At 48.4% G+C, this 23,280-nt stretch overlaps 2 protein-coding genes across 3 annotated transcripts in view; one reads left to right on the top strand and one right to left on the bottom strand.

Moving 5' to 3' along the window:
- Positions 1 to 3,018: 3,018 nt before the first annotated feature.
- SLC35D1 (solute carrier family 35 member D1) lies at positions 3,019 to 11,255 on the top strand. The gene is made up of 12 exons (XM_084291344.1): positions 3,019 to 3,249; positions 3,357 to 3,390; positions 4,297 to 4,383; positions 4,565 to 4,632; positions 4,802 to 4,873; positions 5,313 to 5,381; positions 5,824 to 5,926; positions 6,078 to 6,170; positions 7,789 to 7,856; positions 8,180 to 8,258; positions 8,936 to 9,018; positions 9,775 to 11,255. Exons 1-12 carry the CDS (start codon positions 3,020 to 3,022, stop codon positions 9,881 to 9,883), a joined length of 1,095 nt encoding a protein of 364 aa, XP_084147470.1. The 5' UTR covers position 3,019; the 3' UTR covers positions 9,884 to 11,255.
- Positions 11,256 to 11,388: 133 nt separating this feature from the next.
- The window catches only part of MIER1 (MIER1 transcriptional regulator), a 32,386-nt gene continuing 20,494 nt past the window's right edge, over positions 11,389 to 23,280 (bottom strand). For both annotated transcript variants that reach the window (XM_084291343.1, XM_084291342.1), the window contains exons 7-13: positions 22,911 to 22,983; positions 20,018 to 20,169; positions 19,348 to 19,429; positions 18,127 to 18,221; positions 17,500 to 17,627; positions 15,680 to 15,819; positions 11,389 to 14,974 (exon numbers count right to left, since the gene is read on the bottom strand). In XM_084291343.1, coding sequence (XP_084147469.1) covers positions 14,649 to 14,974; positions 15,680 to 15,819; positions 17,500 to 17,627; positions 18,127 to 18,221; positions 19,348 to 19,429; positions 20,018 to 20,169; positions 22,911 to 22,983 — 996 coding nt within the window. In that variant the 3' untranslated portion in view covers positions 11,389 to 14,648. The remainder of the gene's footprint in view (positions 14,975 to 15,679; positions 15,820 to 17,499; positions 17,628 to 18,126; positions 18,222 to 19,347; positions 19,430 to 20,017; positions 20,170 to 22,910; positions 22,984 to 23,280) is intronic.

The raw sequence follows: 23,280 nt of genomic DNA on the forward strand, positions 1-23,280 counted from the left end.
GCAGCTCTGCAGCACCAGTAAAGGTTATGGAAACTGATTTCCCCCCCGCCGGGCAAGGCAGCCCTTTGTTCGGCTCCAGCAGCCCCTGCCCGCGGCTGGGATTTGCCTGATCCGCCTGTTTTTCTTGGGAAAGTGGAGGCCGGGGAGCCGGGGCCGGGCGGCAGCAGCCAGCTGGCAGCGCCAGGGCACAGCCTGGGGTGCCAAAAAAAACAGCAGCTGCGGAGCTGGGTCCGGGCTGACGTGCCCGTGTCGGGCAGGCCCGCGAGGTTGCAATGGGAAGTCTTGTTCCAGCGTGCTCCCGGTGTGCCCAGGGCGTCACGTAGCAGAGTATTAATTAATCTAACGACATGGGGGGGCTCTCGTCTCATGGGTGGGCACGGCACAGCACGGCACGGCACGGCACGGCACACAGTGTCCCGGATTTTCTCCCCCCCCCCAACCCCATCAGCCTTTCGGGGCCACCCGCCAGCCCCACATCGAGTGGGAAGGGAAACGTGGGGGGGCCCCACAGACGCCTCCGTGCTGCCGTCACCTTCCCGGCCGCCCACACGCAGGCGATTGCATCTCACAGACACTTCCTCGCCCTCCGTGCGCCCCACAAGTGACATCCGCCGGGACCCAGGGCACGTGTGTGTCCCCCGGCACCCCACGTCCCTGCTGCCTGGCTCCCGGGGGCACGATTGAGGTTGGAAGGGATTAATTAATTAATTCCCTGCTTGTTATCCTCGGGGGGCTCGGCGCTGGCCGGGCATGCTAAAATTGTGCTGGTGAGTTAGTGGCTGGGTTGGGCAGGAAGGAAAGGTAGGGCTGGGCGGCCGGGAGCGGTGGGGACACGGGGACGCGGGGACGTGGTGGCACGTGGCCCTGGTGGCACGTGGTGCTGCGCCGGCACGTGGCGTGGCATGGGCAGGAGGAGGGTGCTGCGGGCAGGAAAACCTCCGTGGCTGTGGCTTTTGGTGCCGGCCGGGTACAGGAGGCTGCTGGCAGCACCGGGGGGCATTGGGGCGAGGGGAGGTGAGCGCAGAGCGGGGCTGAGCTGCAGCAGTGCCCGGGTCAGGGGCTGGGTTTGGTCTCGTCTTCGCACGAAGCACTGAGCAAGGCAGTTCTGCTAAGGTAACCTACTTTTTTTTTTAATCATTATTATCTCTTTTTCCCCTTTCTAGGCTGCCTTACTGTGCTTTGTCCCCGCCCCGGGTGCCACGGCCCCGTTCTGCGCTCGTGGGGAAACCCCCCAGAAGCAGGGAGCTGCACGGATTTGATGAGCAGCCTCGCTTCTCGCACGTTTCAGCTGGGAAGTGGCAGCACAGAAACATCTCCTGCGTGGCTCCGAGGGGAGGGCTGGCTGCTGGGGGCACCCGTGCCCCCCCGTGCTGCGTGCCTGGCTTTCCCTGTCCATCCGTCCGTCCATCCCCATGCCTGGGGACACACAAACCCGTGCCATAAGCACGTGCCCCGCTGCCATGCAGGGATCCCAGCCCGGGCCATATCCCGGTGCCCTCCCCACGTGTGATGCCCCCCACACCTCCTAATTCCCCCCTGGCTCCCTGTGCAGTGCTGTGCCCCCACACCTGACCTCTGTGCGGTTGCCCCCCTGGTGTAACACCCCCTGTGAAGTGCCCACCGTGCAGTGTCCTGGTGCAATGGTGTCCCCATGCAATGTCCCCATGCAACATCCCTGAGCAATGCCCCACATGCAACACCCCTGCGCAATGTCCCTGCACAATATCCCCGTGCAATGATGTCCCTGTGCAATGATGTCCCCGTGCAATGCCCTCGTGCAATGTCCCCATGCGATATCTCCATGCAATGTCCCCATGCAATGCCCCCGTGCAATGATACCCCTGTGCAATGTCCCCATGCAATAGTGGAACGTACCCATGCAATGATGTCCCTGCACAATGTCCCTATGCAACGTCCCCGTGCAGTGATATCCCTGTGCAACTTCCCCATGCAATGATGTCCCCGTGCAATGATGTCCCTGCACAATATCCCTGTGCAATGTCCCCATGCAATGTCCCCAGGCAATGATGTCCCCGTACAATGCTCCTGTGCAATGACCACCATGCAATGCCCCCGTGCAGTGATTTCCCTGTGCAATGTCCCCATGCAATAGTGCAATGTCTCCATGCAATATCCCCGTGCAATGGTGTCCCTGCACAATATCCCCATGCAATGTCCCTATGCAATGTCCCCATGCAATGTCCCTGTGCAACGACCCCGTGCAGTGATATCCCTGTGCAATGTCCCCTTGCAATAGTGCAATGTCCTGTGCAATATCCCTGTGCAATGGTGTCCCTGCACAATGTCCCGTGCAATGTCCCCGTGCAACGCCTGTGTGCAATGATATCCCTGTGCAATGTACCCATGCAACAGTGCAACGTCCCCGTGCAATGATGTCCCTGCACAATGTCCCCATGCAATGTCTCCATGTAATATCCTTTTGCAATGCCCCTGTGCAATGATATCCCTGTGCAATGTCCCCATGCAATAGTGCAATGTCCCCGTGCAATGATGTTCCTGTGCAATGATGTCCCTGCACAATATCCCCGTGCAAGGGCCTTATGCAACGCCCCCGTGCAATGACATCCCCGTGCAATGTCCCCATGCAGTAGTGCAACATCCCCGTGCAACATCCCCGTGCAATGATGTCCCTGCACAATATCCACGTGCAATGTCCCCGTGCAAAGATATCCCTGTGCAATGATGTCCCTGCACAATATCCCCATGCAATGTCCCTATGCAATGTCCACATGCAATAATATCCCTGCACAATGTCCCCGTGCAATGTCCCCGTGCAAAGATATCCCTGTGCAACGACGTCCCCATGCAATACTGCAACATCCCCGTGCAACAATGTCCCTGCACAATATCCCCGTGCAACGCCCCCGTGCAAAGACCTCCCCGTGCAATGATGTCCCCCCCCCTTTCCCCCTCCCCCCCTTTCCCGCCTTTCCCCTCCCCCCACCCCTAACCCCACCCCTCTAAGCCCCTCCCCCTTTAGCCCCTCCCCCCCCCCGCCATGTCGCTGCGTCCCGCGCGCAGCCGCCGGGCGCTGGGTGCTGGGGGGGGAGCCCCCGGGGGAGCCCCCGCGCGCGGCGATGCGGAGCGGGGCCGGGGCCGGGCCGGGGCCGTGGCCATGGCGCTGCCGCCGGGGCCCCCCCTCTGCCTGCGCCTGCTGGCGGCGGCTTTCTACGGCCTCAGCTCCTTCCTCATCGTCGTGGTCAACAAGAGCGTGCTCACCGCATACGGGTACGGCTGCACTTACCCCCCCCCCAACCCCTCCCGTGTCCGTGTCCCCCCCCCCCCAGCCCCGTTTTGGGGTCGGGGTCCCACTGACGGCCGCGCTCTGCCCGCAGGTTCCCGTCCTCTCTGTGCGTGGGGCTGGGGCAGGTGAGTGGGGGCAGCCCCGTTAAACAGCCCCCCCGGTAACCCCCCAATCCCCCCCCGAAACCCCTAATCCCCCATTGACCCCCCCAGTCCCACCCTAAGACCCCCCAAGCCCCCCCAACCCTGCCAGTCCCCCAATAACCCCCCCAACACCTCCTTAGTCCCCCCTTAACCCCCCCCAGAAACCCCCATAATACCCCCAATCCCCCCAGTACCCCCATAACCCCCCCAGTCCCTCCTTAACCTCCTCCCCTTATCCCCTTTAGCCACCCCAGTACCCCCCATAATACCCCCAATACCCCCTTGACCCCCCCAGTACCTTCCACAATACCCCCCAGCCCCCCCTTGACTCCCCCCAATACCCCCATAACTCCCCCAATCCCTCCTCAACCCCCCCCAGTCCTCCCTATAACACCCCCCAATACCCCCTTGACCCCCCTGTACCCTCCATAATACCCCCCAGCGCCCCTTCACCCCCCCAATAGCCCCATAATCCCCCTTTAACCCCCCCAGTACCCCCCATAATACCCCCCAATACCCCTTAACCCCCCCGATAGCCCCATAACCCCCATAATCTCCCTTTAACCCCCCCAGTACCCCCATAATACCCCCCAATACCCCTTTGACCCCCCCAATCCCCTCATAATCCCCCATAATCTCCCTTTAACCCCCCCAGTACCCCCCCCCAATACCCCCTTGCCCCCCCAATACCCCTATAACCCCCATAATCCCCCCATAACCCCCTTTAACCTCCCTAGCATCTCCCATAACACCCCCCAATCCCTCTTTGACAGCCCCAATACCCCCATAACCCCCCCAAAATCCTTCCTTACCCCCCCATATCCCCCCCAAACCCCCCTTAACCCCCCCCCCGGGGTCCCGACACCCCCCCCATCCCCTATCCCACAGATGGTGGCGACGGTGGCGGTGCTGTGGGCCGGCAAGGCGCTGCGGGTGCTCAGCTTCCCCGACCTGGACAGGCACATACCCCGCCGGGTAACATGCCAGCACCCCCAAAACCCCTTTTTGGGGGCTCCTTGCCCCCCAATCCACGCGGGTTTGGGGGATCCCATGTGTGGGGAACATCCCCGGCTGCATCCACGTGCTGGGTGCAGCCCCCCAGCCCCTTACTCACCCTGTTTTCCCCCCCCTCCCTGTTTTATTTTTAATTTTCCAGACATTTCCTCTACCTCTCCTGTACTTCGGGAACCAGATCACGGGGCTGTTCAGCACCAAGAAGCTGAAGTACGGACGCTCCCCTCCTCCCGGGCCGTATCCTCGCTCGTGTGGGGCTGCTGGGGGGCAGCTCCCGTGTCCCCCAAAGGGGTTGGGGGCTTTTGTGGAGGGTGGGCAGCTCGGGTGGGAGCAGCGCGGGCTCTTCGTGCCCCTCTCACTGCCCGACCTTCCCCTGCAGCCTGCCGATGTTCACGGTGCTGCGCCGCTTCTCCATCCTCTTCACCATGTTCGCCGAGGGCTTCCTGCTCAAGTGAGTCTTTTCGGCCGCTTTGGGGTGGGTTTTTGGGGTGGCTGGAGGTGCTGGAAGGCCCCAAGCCACCTCTGGTGCTTCCGGGCTGGCTTTTGGGAGCGTGGGTGGGAGGAGGAAACGGGCACGGAGCTGCAGCACCTCGCTGCCTCCTGCCCCGACCTGTGGGGGACCCCAAAGCAGTGCCCCCGAGCCCTGTGCAGGGCTGTGATGTTCCCCAAGTGCGTGTGCACCTTGTCCATGCCAGCTTTTTTCACATAATAGTAGTAAAACCCTTCAAAATCATCAGGTTTTTGGTCTGTCTTGCTGCTCGTGCACCTCCTGGTTAGCTTGGAGCTCCTTGGGTTCGGTTCCCCCGCCCGGTGCCGCTCCTTTTGGGTGCTTTAACGAGGATTTTCCCTGCCTGTTACCGATCAGGGCGTCCTCATCCCTTTCTTTCCAGGAAGAAGTTCTCCTGGGGCATCCAGATGACGGTGTTTGCCATGATCATCGGCGCTTTTGTGGCTGCGAGGTGAGCCCCCTGTTTGCTGCTCCCACAGCTTCCCCTTGCGAGGCTCTGCTCGGTGTCCGGCAGCCCCATAACTGTGCTGTCCGGCCCGAGCACTCAACAAAAAACCACACATTTTGTTCACCTTCCGTGGTGAAATCCTTGGCAGCGTGCTCCGTGCTGCTAGGAAAGGAGCCGCGGTGCCCCACGGAGGTGTCAGCTGCCTGGGGTGGGAGCTGCACCCCGTTAGGGCCTGGCACGGGGAGCACACCGTGACCTTTCCTCTTCCCCTTCAGACATGCTGTAGGGTCGGAAGGAATGTTTCAGGACTCAAATCCCACGGATAACTCTTTCTGACGGCTGCCAGCAGAGCAGAAGCTGTCAGAAATCCCACAAGCGGCGCGCTCTGTGCGGCTCAAAACCCCAAACTTTTATCTTTTACCTTTTATCTTTTACCTTTTCCCAGCGCTGACCTGGCGTTTGACCTGGAAGGGTATATTTTTATCCTCGTTAACGATGCCTTAACAGCTGCAAACGGTGCCTACGTCAAGCAGAAGCTGGATTCCAAGGTAGGCTGGCCTCTGGCCGTGCTGCACGGGGCTGAACTGTGGGGGTGGCACCAGGGGGGGGCTGGCACCGGGCGTGTGTCACCCGTGGGGGACGAGCTTTTGTGGTCCTGCGTGGAGCCAGCTTAAGGATTCGGATTTCTCCAATTCCTAGGAGCTGGGGAAATACGGCCTGCTCTACTACAACGCGCTGTTCATGATCCTCCCCACCCTCACCATTGCCTACTTCACCGGAGATGCGCAGAAGGTAGGGTTCCTGGCCCCAAAAAGCAAAATCTGTGGTGGCACCATGCCTCGTGGGCAAGATTTGCTCAGAAAAGCATCTCGGTGTTCATTGTAGTGCACTTCTCTGCAGCTCGGCCTCTTTGCATAACAGCAAATACCCCAAACGTGGAGCTGGGAGGTATAGCTCGCTACCCGGGCTTGTAGCTAAGATGCTACGTGGCCTCTGGTGGGTGAGTTTAGGGCAAAGAGTGGTTTGAGGCCAGCTTTTGGGGTAGAGAGGGGAAACTGCCGAAGTAGAAAGAAACTGCAAGTCTTATGTTTGACTTAAAATCCACAGAGTTGCCTCATCTGAGCGTTCTTGTAATGGTGCAGGAATGGGGAAGTAACAGGAGCAATAAGTGAAACCAAATATTAGCTAAAACAAAGAAGTGGAGTATTTTTAGTATAAATGGGATTCTTCAGGCTTTGCAGTCCTCCCCCCTTCCTGTAGCAGCTACATTGAACCACTCCAAGGCGATCCTGCCTCCGTTGCTGCCTCATCCCTGGGGATTTTGGTTTTCCTGCGGGTCTGTGTCCCCGAGCTGTGTGTCGTGTTATCATCACACCAATTCACAGCCAGTCACCCTTGGGGAAGGCCGGTGGCTCTTCTCTGGGAGCCCAGTGCCGTGCTGATGAGCCTGGCGAGAGCTGCGGGGACGAGGAGCAGCAGTGAGCGAGGGGCAGGGCTGTGGAGCCAGCAGGGATAAAGTGCTCCTTGATAACCAGGAGCTGGCAGCGAGGAGAAAACGCTGCCGTGTGTGCACTGTGCAGCCTCTGTTCGGCCTCAGTTGAAATCTCCTCGCTGTTTTTTTTATTTTTTTATTTTCCCTTCCCCCTGAATAAACTCCCGGCGGTCGGGGCGCACAAAGCCGTGCTCTGTCGGGGCTCCTGCGATGAACAGCGCCGCTGTGAGCGCCGGCAGCTGCCCGTGGTGGGCTCAGGAGCTGCTCCCCTGCCTCCTGCACGGCCGTGGGACCTGGCCGGCAGCAGCAGCAGCAGTTTCTCACCCTGCTGGGCCTGGCAGGGCCGGGTGTAATTAAGAAATCTGTCAGCAAACAAGGAGATTAAAACCGGGACCGTGCAGGGCTGCAGGTGGAGCAGAGCCCATGTCCTGCTGGCAGCCAGGGTCACCATCAGCCTCCTGTGCCCCGGGGACGTGTTTTTGGGTCAGCTTCGTGTCTCCCAGCTCCTGCTTTGGGCGAGGAGCGAGGTGTTTCACGGCCAGCCTTCCTGAGCTGCCTGCTGCCTCTCCCAGCACCTACACAAGGTCTCTGCGTGATCTCGTGGCCAAAGGTCCGGGAGTGCAGCTGTAAATGGTCGGGATTTCTGGGGCAAGGGCTGGGTGCTGAGCACTGCTCTCATGGCAAAGTGATCCCAGCACCCTCCTGGGAGGTGCCTCCTGCTCCGCTCAGCTCCCGTGACACCACGGAGCCCTTTTTCCAGGAGGGCTGTGCTTGGGCATGCGCTGACCCCATGCATCGGGGCGATGTTGATGCAAAATATTCCCCTGGGGCGGCTCTTCTGCTGCTGTGGTGTGAAAGCTGGGGCTGGGGCTCGTCTTGCAGTGAATTACCATCCCTCCTCCTCTTGTTTCTTTGCAGGCGATGGAGTACAAGGGCTGGACAGATGTGTTCTTCGTCGTGCAGTTCATGCTGTCGTGCGTGATGGGGTAAGGCTGCTCCCTGCCGTGCTCCCGGGGTGTGTGTGGGGCTGGAGGGGGCACCGGGACCGCACCGGGGCTCCCGGGCTGGGGGGCACAGAAATGGTGAATTTCCGTCGACTGAGTAATTCTGGGTTAAAAAATATCTTCAGTCCTGATAGAGACGATACTATTGAAAGCTAAGGTGGATAGAAGTTTGTTTTTTTTTTTTTTTTTTCACCAAAAACCCAGCAGCACAAATACATTCTAGAGCAGGGGGTGCAGGGCAAGAAGCTGAATTGCCGTGCTCTGAGCGCACCCCGGAGCCTGACCGCTGTCTGTTCCTCCCGCAGGTTTATTCTGATGTACTCCACGGTTCTTTGCACTCAGTATAATTCCGCTCTTACAACTACAATAGTTGGCTGCATTAAGGTGAGTGCTGCAGTAATTCCCGCTGGCTGCTGCTCGGGCTCGCAGAGGCACGGTGCTGGTGCCACGGGACTGTCAGAGGTGGAGCAGCACCTCAGGGAGCAGCAGGGGGACACGGGGACGTGCTGGTGTCATGCCTCGAGGCCGTCTGGGTGTGTTTGCACAGCGCTTGCTGCCAGCAGCTGTGCAGGGACAGCTCTGGCATAGCTTGTCCTGGGCTAATGAAGTGCAAAACGCCCAGAAAGAGCCAAATCTTCTGGGTCACCTCGTCCTGGGGCGGAACAAGCTGGCTATAAAAACAGATGGGTGCTCCCGGGGGGTTTCCTGGTTTTTTTCTGCCACGGATGAGCTGCCCGTCCTGCAGGGCTGGGGTCGGAGCGGGGGCAGATCTGCGGGCAGCGGGGGCCAGGACTGGCATTGCCCCGCACCCGTGTGCTGTGCCACGTTGCTGCACCCGTGTGCCGTGCTGCTCTGCACTGCTGCCGGAGGAATCAAAGCCTCCATTCATCCAGCAGCCCTAAACCTGACTGCTTTTAATCCCGGATTACCAGCGCTCGCATATTTCCCACTGCCCACAGCCAGGCTTTCCTGTTTCCACCTCGTTTTAAAAACCAGAGCGTACACTTGGCTCAGGTTATGCAGACACTCACTCTTGTTCTTGACGTCTTGTTCCTTTGCAGAATATTTTAATAACCTATATTGGGATGTTTTTCGGAGGAGACTATATTTTTACATGGACAAACTTCATTGGTCTAAATATCAGGTAAGAACGGGGGGGTTGCGAATATTTACGCCTTGCAAATGAAAGTCGCTGCGAAGCTGAGACGGTTTGACCAGTGAGGCACTTGTCTCAAAAAGACTTTGGGTTGGACTCTTTGCATAGTTGTGGTTTCCAGCTGATCCAGGCAGGAAGGAGAGGAGCCACGTCTGTCTGTGAGCCGGGACAAGTCTCGGCCCCGCGATTACCCGGGCTGTGAACGGGGGATGATGCGTTCACCAGCGTAGCTTTGACGTGGGGTTAGCTGCTGATTTTAAGGAAAGTAGAAAAAATAATAATAAAAAAAAAAGTGAGGAAGACCAGGTTTGCTTATGATGACACCGTGTGGAGGAAAATAGCTCCCTGCCTGGAGCTGGCAGGGGGTGGAAAGGCTCCTCTGTGCCTTGCTGTGCTGCTGGAACAGCGCTGTTGGCCTGGATGGGTCGTGCTTTAATTTTTGGACCTACCCTGCTGGCAGAGCACGTGGGTGTCCTTTCCCCTGCCTCTCGCTGCCTGGCAGCACAGGAGCTCGGTGCCATTCGTGGCATGGCGCAGAGCAGCTGCTGTGTGCAATTAAGGTAGCAAGAGAAATATTTGCTTTATTTCACCTGCTATTTCAGGACAGCTTTTGGAGAAGCATTTTCAGCACTGGGGTGTGTTCATCTACTGCAAAACATCTGCCTTGGTGGTGGGGTTACAGGGTCTGGTGGACCTCAGCCACGTGCCTCGCTTCACGCCTTTCTCCCAACCTTTTTTTTGCAGTATTGCTGGAAGCCTGGTGTATTCCTACATCACCTTCACAGAGGAGCAACTGAGCAAGCAGTCCGAAGCTGGCATCAAGATGGATATTAAAGGAAAAAGCTCTGTGTGACCAGGGGAATGCTTCACCTGAAAGCAAAGTGTTCCTGCTGAGCTGATCACTGGCAGAGTACGGCAAGGAATCAGCGGTGCCTGCTGCAGGGGAATGTTGATGCTCTTTAATTTGCACAATGCAGATTGCTGCCTTCAAAAATCATGGGGAAGAGAAATGACTGCACGTGTAAGGATTCGTCTGATTGAGGCTGATTGATTGGGAGGAAATCCCGGGGTTTTAATCACGCTGAGACTTGGCAGGAGAGGCTTGCGCAGGCGGTGCAAGGGTTTGGACTGCAGAGGACTCGTCAGCACCTGGGGAAGGTACACGAGCTGCAAACGTGGTGTCGGATGGTCCTCGACGGCCAGTGCCACCCTCACCAGTTGGCCTCGAGGGCTGGTGGCCCTCGGCTCCGTGCCGTGCTGGGCCATCACCTGCCGGCCGTGGCGTGGTGACAGGATGGGGTTTTTAGTACGCCCAGCAGCGTTGACAGGTTTTTAAAGGTTGTCTTATACAGCACTTCTTTCTAGGTCTGTCCTCAGATTGTCTTTTGGTTTTAAAAAAAACGATTCTTTATAATTTTGAAAAAAAATTTTTTTTTAGTAAAACTGTGTATTAGTGAGTTTTTGTAGGCTTTCCTTTGGTAAGTAGGAGACCAAGCGCCGTGGGCAATGCGTTTTGTTTCTGGAAGGTAACTGCTAAAAACAGAACCGGTGCTCAGAGAAGCTGCCTCGAGTGGGCTCATCCGTGCGAGTGAGACCGGTGGGGACAGAGGGGGGCTGCCACCCAGCAGCTGCTTCAAGACATCCCCCAATCCTTTTTTTATAGCTTCCTGGGTTTTGTTAAACCCTCGGCTTTGCAACCTGCTGCTGAGCTGCTCGTTTGGTGGGCTGGCAGGGGCGCAGGGCAGCGCAGGTACTCGTGGCACTTCCTTGAGCACTCGCTCGTAAGTCACGTTTTTATTTCCCCCCCCAGGTTTGCTTTGTATCTTTGCTGTGCTGAGGCATTTGCAGTCAGGATGTTGGTTCTGTTGAGAGCTTTTTTTGGTTTATTTCTGAATCTACTGGTTAGATTTATTGTCCAAACGGTTAAAATGTTTTTAAAGCTTATTTTGTTTGTAAACGTGCACACTTCAGTGCCAGGTCTGGATGGTATTGTATACACTGGGCAAGCCAAGAGTTCCTACAACAGTATTTTCTATGCTATTAATCTACTAAATTGTTTTCTATACAGAATCTATTTACAAAATTCACCATTTTAGTGATTAAAAGGGTGACCTTTTTATTTGAATGTATGGCAGGCTTTATATGTCAGTCAGTAATGATAGCAAAAAAAGGATTTTATGTGCCTCTGTATTTTTGTACCAGCTTCCAATAAACCGATGACCTTCCTTGGACCTTGTCCCTGCTGTATGTGGCTCTGGGGGCTGGCCCCTCACTCCCTCCAGTGGCAAGCACGGGAGGCTGGAGCTGAGCCAGGTGGGTGCACACAGCAACACCCAGCACCAGGCTGTGGCCCCAAGATGAAATTCATCAGGGGAAGGGGCCCAGAGCGTGTATGGGAGTCAAAGGCTGATGTGTTCACCTACAAGGATGGGTTTCGGCAAGTTGTGCTGACGTAGTCAGTTACTGGCACGCTCCGACAGCAGGCACGGGGCTGCAGGGCAGCCAGAAGCAGAAACTCTGCCCCCCTCTGATCCAACCACTCAGGAATTCTGTATGCAGACAGTGTGTTTAAAAAAATAGTTTAATAAGCTTTTTCAGAATTGCAGACAGGGAACAGGGATAAGACAAGGGAGTTACTAACAGTGCAAAATTACTATGTGTGACAAACTGTATAAAAACTAATTCGTAAATTCCGTGTGTCTGTGGTTGGTGGCTTTAACATCACTTTAAATAGCCTTTGGAAAGCCCAACAAGGATTTACTCAGTTGAACTGGAGCTGCTTTCAGCTCAGGCTGCAGTCACAAAGCACTCAGTGAAAGCCAGACCACCCCCATCCAGCTGAACACAGCATGGTAGTGCTTAAAAAACATACCCAGGTGGCACTGCAAGCTCCACCTCGTCAATGCCAGCTGGAAACTGAAAAAAGTCCAAACGTTTCTGGGCTCCAAGGTGTACTGAATGCTTTCTACACAAAATCAAAGTTACTAAACTCCTAGATTTTTAAATAGCTTTAGTAGTGCAATGACTTATCAAGTTATAGTGGCTGCGTTTTGAAGAACATGAACAAAGTATTGTATAAAACACCAGCATGAACAAACTGTAAATTATAATTAAATAGTCTTAAAAGTCTAGCTGAGCATTACATAGGTGTCGATTACGGAATGTCAGGTCTCTTCTAGGTATCACCAGAAAAAAAGTAAGATTAAAAAAAACAAAGCAACATTCCTGAAAATATACACAGTGCTGTATTTCACACACAAGCCTGAGACAATTCACTTATAAACTTTCCTGTAAATTTTTGGAAGTATCTCCAACTTGCAAACAAAAACGCGTAACGATAAAATTGAAAAAAGGACTCTAGCTGCAAAGACTTGGAAGCGCCGCACTGCCCTCCGGTTGGAAACCGTCTCAAGCCCACCTCTGAGACAAGGCTGTGATAGTTTGGGGCTCCGTTAGTGAAACGGATCACAAATCAGCAGCAACAGCTTGCTTAATCAAGTGATTAAGGCAAGGCCGTGCATTACCAATCCTTACCCACGTGCCTCTCAACATCAATTACTGCCTAAGGTCGGTAGGTGTCAACTTCGCACGACAGCTGAACCAGTCAGAACATCAGTCCAAACACTTCTGGGAACAGCAGGTGAACGCAGTCCAGGATCTAACCACGTTGATGAAGCTAATCTGGATCCAGGGAATTTGGCTCGTTAATGACCATGACGTCCAAGTACATGTAGTTGAAGAACAAAACGAAACAAAACCTTTAGCAGATTTTTTTTCAGGTTGATACATCAGTTTCAAGCCATAGGACCCTACATTTAAAACTGGAATCGTGAAGACATACATTTTAAGACCATTTAGGTAAAAACCAATTAAAAATCAACAGCACACTTGTAAGCCACAGGAGGAGGAGGAGGAGACACGATTATAAATTATACAAATGAACAATTTTTCCTATTTTTACTTCAGTAGAACGTGTAGCTGTGGCTCAAAAAAAAAAAAAAAGGTTTTAAAAACCCACTGGTATTAAACATCTTTCTATTTCATGGATGTAAGCCCTACTTGTGCTAGTGGGAAGGGGAGCATCGCCCCGCTCCACACACACACACAAACAATTTTAGTTTCTAGCACGTTAATCTTTAAAGAGTTACCCATACCTACTCTCACTTCTTACATACGTGACTCTACATAGCAGACGTATTTATGTGTATATACTGTACCGAGTATTTCTGGGTGATGTTTCTGCTCCCACTGACCTATCCATCCACGTAAGGTCCATCAGTATTCAGAAATTCAAGATCAGGCAGCAGGTTACCAGCTGCACAGCCATTTCTAACCGGTACAGCCAGAATCACTTGACCCATTTCGTGTCCTTCCTGTGCTCGGTGAAATGTAGATGATGAGAGATATACTGAAAATAGATCAATGAATAATCTAAAACCCGACCCTGGTGAACAAGGTTTAGTAAACTTAAGCATTTGGCTGCCATGAAATTTATCTGAGCTCAAAATAAAATGAGAAAATGTAAATGAAAGCAAGAAAATTTGTGCAACGCAAGCATCATGCTTAACAAATTCTTAGCATCACTATTTGTCATAAAACAAGAAAAATAATCTTTTCAAAAATCAAAGGACTTCTAACCATTCTTGATGTTAATGATTTACTGTTTGTTTTTTTTTTTTGAGAAGAAAATAACATGTTGGTAACTGATAAGCATTCGTTTTTTTTCTAGGTCAATTGGTTTGGTTTGTCTTTTTTTTCTTTTTTTTTTTCTTTTTTTCTAAGAAAAGAGTTCAGCAAAATAAAATGAAGCTGACATTAGACTCAGGATATCAATTCTCTCATAAAAGTTTACCAACTGTACAAGTTAAGAAAATTATACAAGCTTTTGTTTTAAGAAAGGACAGTTCAATCAAGACATAAGTACTGTAAAAATCTTTCAAAGGCTACAAAGAAATCTGGAAAAATACAGAATGTATTTCTTTAGCCCAGATAAGAATATGGAAAGACATCATTGATGTCAACAATTTTACATATACAAACCTGACCTGGTTTAGTTATTACCTTTTAAAACTTCTATATATAAAAATAGTTGTGCTCATAACTTTCAGGATTCATAAGGGTTCCTTAGCAATGGGGTGACACGTTTTTCCTCTCTAGAACGAGTCTCTGTGCCTGCTCTGATGCGTGCCTCGGAATTCGCTATTTCATTGGAACTCCCCACAACAATCAGAAATTTAAACCAGCCCCCTGCTTCAACAAATAGGATGCTTTGTTCACTTGTACAATGCTTAAATAGTGTATATACACAGAATTAATTTTCTTTAACGTACTAGGCTGGAAGCATTTTTTCAGAGAATCACTGATTTGTCTCTCAAACATTTTGAAGCGCCTTAAGTGTTCCCAGAACTACAGCTGGCAGCTCTGAGAAACAGAATATCCTCCTACTGCTTTTCAGCACTGACAGAAACAAATAATCAGATCTTAAGAGCCAACTAGAAGGTATAAGGAAAATCTCAGCAGATTGTTTTACAGAACTGGATTTTGTAAGGTAACCCATCAACCCTGAAAATTTTAGACACCCAAAATTTACTCCAAGGAATAAAATCAGCTCTTAATATTCAGTCATCCAAAGATTCTAGTTCTTCAAGCTTCCCATGTGAGTTTGCTTCTTGGAAGAACTCTGATGAACCAGGACTCTCTTTTCCATTGCTGTTAATTCTTCTTCTTTTTAGAGGTCTTTCACTTTTTTCTTCAAAATCATTTTCATTTCTTGAAGTTGAATGAGCAAGTTTTGGGTCAATGGAAAGGTTTTCAGTTTCATACCCATTTGTATCCAGATCTGTGTGAGGTGTTTTCTTGCCACTGGTAGGTCCATTTACATGCAATCCTTCCATTTTTGCTTCATCTTTATTTGGTACCTCGCCTGGCCCGTTAGCAGACACCCCTGCGGTAGAGACATATCATAAAGAGAGTAGAAGCGTTAAGTAGAACAGGAAAAATTGTGACAGGTCGATAAAACAGCAGCCTAACTACTCCCACTGAACTAAAACGCCAATACTGCTCTTTGTGTCCCCACTGTGCGATGAACAAGTGGTTTATTAGCATACAGACAGATATATCATGACAGTTTATGGAAGCCCTCAGAAGCATCAGCAGCTAAGAAAAGGTCCCTGAAACCCACAACAGCACAAGCTGCAGGTGGATTGCCCTCACCTGGACAGTCTCTGTAGTTTCTATTCTTTTCACAACCTGATTCAGCTCCCAGGCCCTCCCTCTGTTTGCTACAGCTTTTACTTCAGCTCCTTCAGGACGGCTGCCCCTCGCTTTTGAGGTTTTAAAAACCCTGCATGGAACTGCTCACAAAGTTAGGGTTACACTACTACAGCAGCACGGGGAAGACAAGAGCAGGTAAAGTGCGTTTAAAAGGAAGGTTTTACTGAGATTTATCTTCAATACATGGTTACTGGCTCCATGCAAAGATGGAGCTTTTTTTAAAAAAAAGCATTTTTAAGGTAAAGCTGCTAACACCTTGGAAAATATTGAAAACTAAACTAGAGCTGTTTTTAGTGAGGGAAGCTGAACTTTTGGCTTGTCGTCTGCAACGCTGCTGTGACTTGGCAACCCGATTTCAGAGGGACGGGGCACTCACCGTTCTGGTTACTGCTGCTGGTGGCACCGTCTTCTCTTTCCGACTGGCTGGTGCTGCTGTTGGAAGTGGTAGGAGGCGGGGACGGAGCTCTGCTGGAAGCAGCACTTTCGCTTTCATCCAGGAGGCGATCCATGTAATCTCTGCACAACACAAACAGCACACTCAGCACTGCCCTCGCTACTGAAAGGACTGATTCTGTTTGTACAAAAGGATTCACTGCACACACTGCACGCGTGACCTATTCACATCTTTGCATCTCTTTGAAATCCACCAACTGCTGCAAACTTGAGGGCTTTAAGATCAGCTGTGTTAACTGGCCCGCGTGCAGACAGACTGACCACAGCATTTGCTGACCCACCACTGCAGCCAGCTTGCAGAAACTCAGCCCACGCTTGTGCTACATCCCGTAAGATCACGCACAAGCAGGAACATCAACAATGCTGCGATGCTGTGGGCTGGGTTTTCAAGGTGCTGCTCCAAGGCAGGTGCACACTACGCTCTCGCTGTTTGCTGCGGCAGTGGTGGCACACTATGAAATAAGTTTTGGGTGTATACAGTCTCGAAAGGGGTAAGAGTTCAAAGCAAATGAAAAACTTCAGTTAGACAGAAGACACGTTCCCATATCTGAAATCTATTACGGTCCCACAATTTAGGTCACTAATAGTAAATCTCTTCTGACAGATACAAACAAACACAGCCAGTTGGTAAAGCCCTTCTATTTAGGGCTTTAGTCTGGATTAACTCCAGAAGCAGCATACCCTCACACACGGCTATTCTGGAACTGATACTGCACTCTGAATTCCAACAGCTATCTGCAGAAGCTTTCAAGAACAGACAAGCACAATCCGTAATGACTCTTCTTCTGATAACACTATTGAACACCATATGCAATCAACAGCAAAAGAATGAGGATATTTTAAGTGATTAGCAAGAAAAAATGTCTATCAATTTGGGTAAAAATGGGGAAAAAAAGTGTGGGGGACGGAGAAGAAGGGCAGACAGACTGTCCCTGACAACTGAGAAGAAAATCCAGCAGCTCTGTAACAGTCCACGTAGCAAAGGAGCCACAGATGGCAACCCTCAACGTCATACTGCTATTTCACTTTGGTGGTCAAACACACAGTTCTAAAATGTTTAGAGAAACAATAATATTTAAAAGAAGGAAGGATAGGCAAGCCAGAAACAAATTAGGAGAAAAAAATAATTGTAAAAAAAAAAACAACTTGGAGAAAGGCAGTGGAAAGAGCAAGACACAAAAATAATAGCATTGGAATGAAGGGCAGAAGATAAGGTTGGCTCACTTGCTCAGATTTGGGGGATGAGAATAAAGAGCCATGCACAGACATTTCCCTCCTTGCCTAGCAGAGTGAACATGGGAAGAAGCTATGTACCACCAAAAAAGCCCTGGTGCAGGGCAGTGTGTTGGCCAGAATGCTTTACAGCCGATGCACTTCAAGCATCCATCACAGCATGGACCACAACGTGTGACTCATGCCTCTGTACAAAACATGCATTGAAAGCAAAACAAGTACTTAAAAAAATCACATATTTGCAGAAACGTTACATTTGTGAAGCATTTAGACAGAAAAGGCACCAAATTAAATAGGTGTTCAACACAAACTGTTGGCCTACTTCCAAACAAACGTACTTTAGCAATTGCATTATACACACCAATTTGCTTTTCTTATACCCTGTTTTTTTCCTGCTGAAACCTGGGGCTATGGAATCTCTAGATTGCCATTCCATTTCAGACTAGAGAGGTACAAAAGAAAGATTTAGATCCAGCATGTAAAAGCACATAAGAATAATGCACATCTTACGTTACACCAGGATGAAGATTGTATTTCTTCTTTCCAAATCGGGTCTGCTGCGCAAAGAAATCATAACGCTCTGATTTCTTCCACATGTAATAAAATGCTACACACTCACCAACTGATCTTGTTCGTACCTAGGAAATACGTGCCATGAAAATTTTGATGACTTCAAATAGGTTTTTTGTCAAAAAGCTACCATTTAAATCAAAATGTGTGAAATTCAAAGTCAATGCTTCTTTGTGAGACATATGAAAGAGTGGAAACTATTGACTCAAAATTTCAGAGGCCCAGAAATTAAAACACTTTGTAGTAATACTGATGCCATCTCAAGGCGCTGCGAGCAAACCTTCAGGAGAAATATCCCTGTCTGTTTCCCCACTCTATTCAAGACCAGAATAAGACTGCAGGGCTGTAGACCCTTCCTGTATGTACGCACAAAGACTTCTGCACTTCCCTGAACCTAGGGTTCACAGTCACAGAGGATTCTGGACTTTGACAAAGCAGCTTGACTACCAGCGTAGTCAGAATGAGAAGAAGTAAATATATTGATTTGTGAAGGAAATTGAGCACAAGAACTTATTCACATTTCTTAAAAAACAAGAAGTAAGAACTACATTTAAAAGCAGTGTTTACCTTATTTGCCTGAATCACATGAAAATCCTTGCCATACGCTTTCAGCCCTTGCTCAAAGTTCCTGCATTCTTCTTCTGTCCAAACAGATAATTCTTCTAAAGGAATGAGATAAAGAAAACACTTAACATAAAAGCATATGGCCAGTAAAAGAGAATTTAGTGACAGAAAACATATGGCATTCAAGTTTCTTACAGCACTTTCTGACTAATGAGAACCACCTCCAGAAATTTCACGTACTGCTACAAAAATGAAAATTCTCCCTTCTAGTCAGTAGATGTTCATCCTATGGACTCAAACTAGTTCTGGGTATTTTTTTTGGAAGGAGCAGGGGAAAAGGAGTGGGGAATGAGATCTTCCCCTACCCCTGGCAGGAGCCAGCAATGATAGGATGTTAATTCCAGTTAGGTAAAGTAAAACACTGCGCAGCTCACACAAAAAATGGGAAACGGGTGGGAAATCTTAGCTCCAATGAAGCCAGAATAAACCCCTAAAAACGTGCAGTCACAGTTCTAAGAACTTAATACAATTTGGCCTTATTGATTGCTCAGGTCACAAGTAAGGACTAAAACAGAGTGAGAACAAACTGATCTTGATTTGATCACCCTTGTCTTGTGATTTGCACAGTAAACTCTGGAGAAGCCAACTGTCTAAAAGAAGAACCTTTTGTTAGTTGCCTGTTACCGTGAGCACAAAGACCAATACCAAAACAGCAAATGCTTCAGGCTCCAAAAGGATCCTCAAGACCAGTATCTTTTTAGCGCTATACCTTTTCAAATAAAAGGTTTTGATGCTCGCTGTCCCTTACTTAGAACTGAGTTATCTCATTTTTTAAGTTTGTTCCATTAACTTTAACGACTGAAGAGGTGTAGAACAAAGAATGAAATACCAAGGAAATGCACAGTTCAGCTGCTGAGAAGTCATTTTACATGTTAACTTGTTATTAAAGTCACAAATATAAATATCAAGCTTTGTTAACAGAAGGCTGATTTACTTGCTGTCTTTGGGGCTGTAATTGTTTACACTACATCTGCTAATTTCATTCTCTCAGAGAACAAAAAGACATTCACTGAAGGCTGCATTTAAGCAAGCACTGATACGTAATGCTGACGTGCAGTCAAGCTCTAATAAAATGTCTCAGTCTGCTGACAGCAAAACCTGCTATCTGTGTGACAAATTAAAGGGAAGTTCGACAATAGGAAGCTAGCTTTGGTGTATGCTCACCTCTGGCTGCTTTCACATTAAATCTCAACCTTCGTAATGATTCTTCAGTATCAAAATTGCACTTAACCAGTTCATACAATGCCTGTGAAGATGGAAAGACGTGCATTTAAGATCCTTAATAGCACTGAATTTACGTTGTGCCATAGGAGCATACTTAGTAAATCATTAAGACCTAATTAAAAGAGGATTAAAAATAAACTTTTTGAATGAACGTGTTGCAATTTACAAAAGCACACAGACATATTTCCTCCGTTCAATTTCCATTTCTCTTAATTACACAACCAGATATACACCCAGGTGAAGTATTTTAACATTTTCATCACTGCATACATTTATAAAATTCATGTTTTATTTTTGTATAAAGACTCTTATACATTTAGCTTCACACATTCATGAAGCTTAGAAAAAATCTGTAACTGAAAGAACAGAACTCATTTATGCACGATTATTTATAAATAAAATAATGCATTGATACAAAAAGCAAGGTTAAGCCAAAGTTAACAGTTCAATATTTGTTGACAGGAAAAAAAAAAACAAACACATTGCATGTCTATTTCCAAAAGGAATATAAAGCTTTTGCAAGCCCAACTTTAATTATTGGGATTAAAATAAAATAAAGGGATAATTCATTCAGTAATATTAAACTACAAATCCCATTATTGTTATATACCTGCTCATTGTCTTTAATATGTGATCCTTCAGGAATTGCATCTAGGCCTTTCTCATCACCCGTACGCCTTGATGCTTCGTTTAGGAACTCAATCACTTTATCTTCTGGTAAGAAGTCAGGATTCCACAACAGCTGGTCATCGTTTTCATACACTGAAATAACCAGAAGAAAAAGAAAAGCGAGCTAAAACAACCATGCAGATGTTTATTCTCTCTTATAAAGCCAGCACCGAGGCCCACGGCTCCTCCATCACAGTTAATGCCCAGATGCCAAACATTCTGCAATCAAAGTGACACTTTGCAAGGAAATTTCACTTGGACTTTCCTATTAATTCCTAGAAATACTTTCTAAAACAAAAACATTCAGGTGAAGAACATTTATTTTTAATACTACCAGATCTCTACTGTCTTTTCAGAGCTTTTGCATGGGCTTTCAGACCAGGGGAGCTTTCACAAACTTACATTAATGAAAGCAGCATGAACAAAGGCCATATCCTCTAAATTACCTCCTAGTTTTATACTGAATAGCCTACAAGCTTTGCAAGATTAAAATATCAGTATAGCAAAATGAAGTAAAATTCAAGTTATTAGATAAACAGAATCAGGAAAGCATCCTGACCTGCCTGTGGCCCGGTCTTCCCTGAAAGATAACTGTACAAAAACCAGCAAGAAAGTAATTTAAACACTGATTCCATTAGCTTGGTGAGCATCTTTAACTCTTGCTCAACAAGAGAGAGAAGGAGCAAGCCCCTGTGAAGGTACGGTGAGCACAGAAAGGGCCGGTGGAAAGGTCAGAGTGGAGGCTGAGTGCGTCTCAACTTGAAAAAAATCTAATTTTACATTAAAGTAAATAGAATACAAATAGAAAATAAATGCAGAATAGAAATACAAATAGGCAAAATGGTAAGAAAAATAACTAAGTGTCTTGTGAAGGAAGACACTTTCATTTGACAAATACCACACACTTTGGGAATAGCCCTCAACAGTTTTCTATGATTTATTTTTTTCTCCCAAAGGCTAGTCCTAATCTGATGTTTGGTTGCCCATTTGAGAAAAGGATTTTAGATATCTTGGGATACAAACCCCATTAGAAGCAACAACTCTTTTCAGGAGACACCTGAGAACTGGTTCCAAGCCACCCTTACTGATGCAAGCTCAGCACACTGCCATGCTCACTGAGGTCTGCGTCAGGAGGTCTGAAAGCAGCTTCAGCACCTTTTGGTTTTCAGAGCTACCCTGTGATTTTCAGTCCCGAGCCTTCTGAAAACACATTGTTTAATTCTGTAGATTGTTCATAACCTGAAATTCTCTAATAGTAGCTACTTGTACTCCAGGCACAGTCCTCAAGAGAGCCAGTCCACAGTAATTAGCTTAGCACAGCATCCACGGTTGTTTGTCCTCACACCAGCATGTCAGAACATACTCTGAAAAGCAAGCTGGTTATTCTTAAGAGTTCTAGCATTTTTGTGCTTTTGTTTACGGGAGTGGATCCAAGAGGACCGGTCTTCTTAGAGAACAATAAAGATGGGATATGGACATAAAAGGACTAAAGACATAATTTCAGACACTTGCTTTTCAGCTCTAGATTTCATTCATATTCCATCTTGAGTCCTGTCAAAGATTTAATCTAAAACACAGCAGAAAGGAAAAGGAGGGGCAGAAGATACCAAACCCCACTGGTATACAAGACTGGAACAACCCTAGAACATTGGTGAAAATTTAACTTTCCCCCTCAACAGGTTTTGCCCGTGACGTAGGCTCTGCATTCTGCAAAGAGCTGTGCAGGACTATGAAAAACTGTTTTATATAGGTTACAGCAGTGCATAAAACAGCAGTATCTTTTTTATTATTGGAGGCCAGAAGCCATTTAGAGCTGAGTAAATACCAGTAAGAGCAGGTGAGTGATCCATAAAGCGTAATTTACCACACCTCAGGTAAATACATAATTCAAGCTCTATTTTTAGACAGTGGCAGGAAAAGTGTGCAAGGAGCAACCTCACAGGAAAAAGCAGGTATTTTCTCATTTACTGCTTTCCATTTGCAGTGGAAGCTCCTGACTTCTCACATGGCTTTACGTTACACGCTCTTCAACTTCTGTGGGTACCAAGCCCAGAGCTGACAAAACGTGTCAGCCTCACTGCCAGCCTGCTCTGTCAGCAGCACGACCGCTGCCCTTCTCAGTTTGCAGCCAGATCAGGCTACAGCACGGCTACAGCAACCTGCAGCCTGAAGCCAGACAATTGCCAGCACCTGAGTGTATTCACAGATTGTAAGAAGGCATGGAGTTTTCTGCTGGTTAGCTTAAAAACTAACTTATATGAAAGCTGCAGTCTCCAACTGACCTGCAGCGTAAATGTAAGCCCTTAGTAATGGGCTGAATGAGCAAGAAAATCTCTCACAGCTGGGTTTAAACTGTGTCTGCTTTTCCTTAGTCAATTACACCGACAAAGCATTGACAAACGCTCTGGTTGGGAGTGGGAAAAAAAAAGTAGAATAAGAGGTACTCAAATAACGACTGAAGAGTTGTAAAATGTGAAAATGAAAGCTGCTGGTGCCATTTTGTCTCTTTTAACACCAACAACACCATTTCTTTACTACATTTCACACAAGCATAGTGTATTAGGTGAAGAGATTAACATATTCGATATGAAAACTTCTGTAAATTACCAAATTACAAAACAAGGGCTCAATAGGCCAGCAATATAATCTTTTGTTTCCAAGTCTCAAGCTCTGATGGTGAAGCACACGAACTACAGTTTGAGACTGTGGTTCTATTTTTCATTTGAAGGAGCTGTTATGTTTTGCCACACACATGACCTAAGTCTAATATGTCTTTTATTTTTCCCCACTAGAAACTTAAGTCAAGCAATGACAATAGTGCTGCTATGTCTCACCTTTTTCATTCTCTTTGTATTTGCAAATGCCAGCTGGAATTTCAGCTTGAAACATAGAGCCCACCATGATTTCCTGTTTAGAAATAACAGAAACAAAAAGTTAAGCAACCAGCAACCACAGCCTTGCAGGTTCTTTTACTGAAAGGAAATATGACCGTATCATTCTTTCTCTCTTCAAACTTTAATTCTTCAAAATCAAAAACGAATTGGCAAACAGCACTATAGAGAAACGTATTTCTCACTACCTGGGGAGGTCTTTAACAGTCATTACCATAAAAACATCAATATCTGTCAGGACAAAATGGAGAAGAAATGTGTGATCTACAGAGCTCAAAGTTACTAGGTAACAGATCAGCTCATTATTCACGGA

The sequence above is a fragment of the Netta rufina genome (genome assembly GCF_964035555.1).
Source record: "Netta rufina genome assembly, chromosome: 8".
Classification (NCBI taxonomy): Eukaryota; Metazoa; Chordata; class Aves; order Anseriformes; family Anatidae; genus Netta; species Netta rufina.

Bases quoted from the DNA above. Each gene is read 5' to 3' on its own strand.
- SLC35D1 (XM_084291344.1), top strand. From the start codon at position 3,020: ATGTCGCTGCGTCCCGCGCGCAGCCGCCGGGCGCTGGGTGCTGGGGGG. The intron at 4,633-4,801 runs GTACGGACGCTC...CTTCCCCTGCAG, and splicing joins TTCAGCACCAAGAAGCTGAA to CCTGCCGATGTTCACGGTGC. The intron at 6,171-7,788 runs GTAGGGTTCCTG...GTTTCTTTGCAG, and splicing joins TCACCGGAGATGCGCAGAAG to GCGATGGAGTACAAGGGCTG.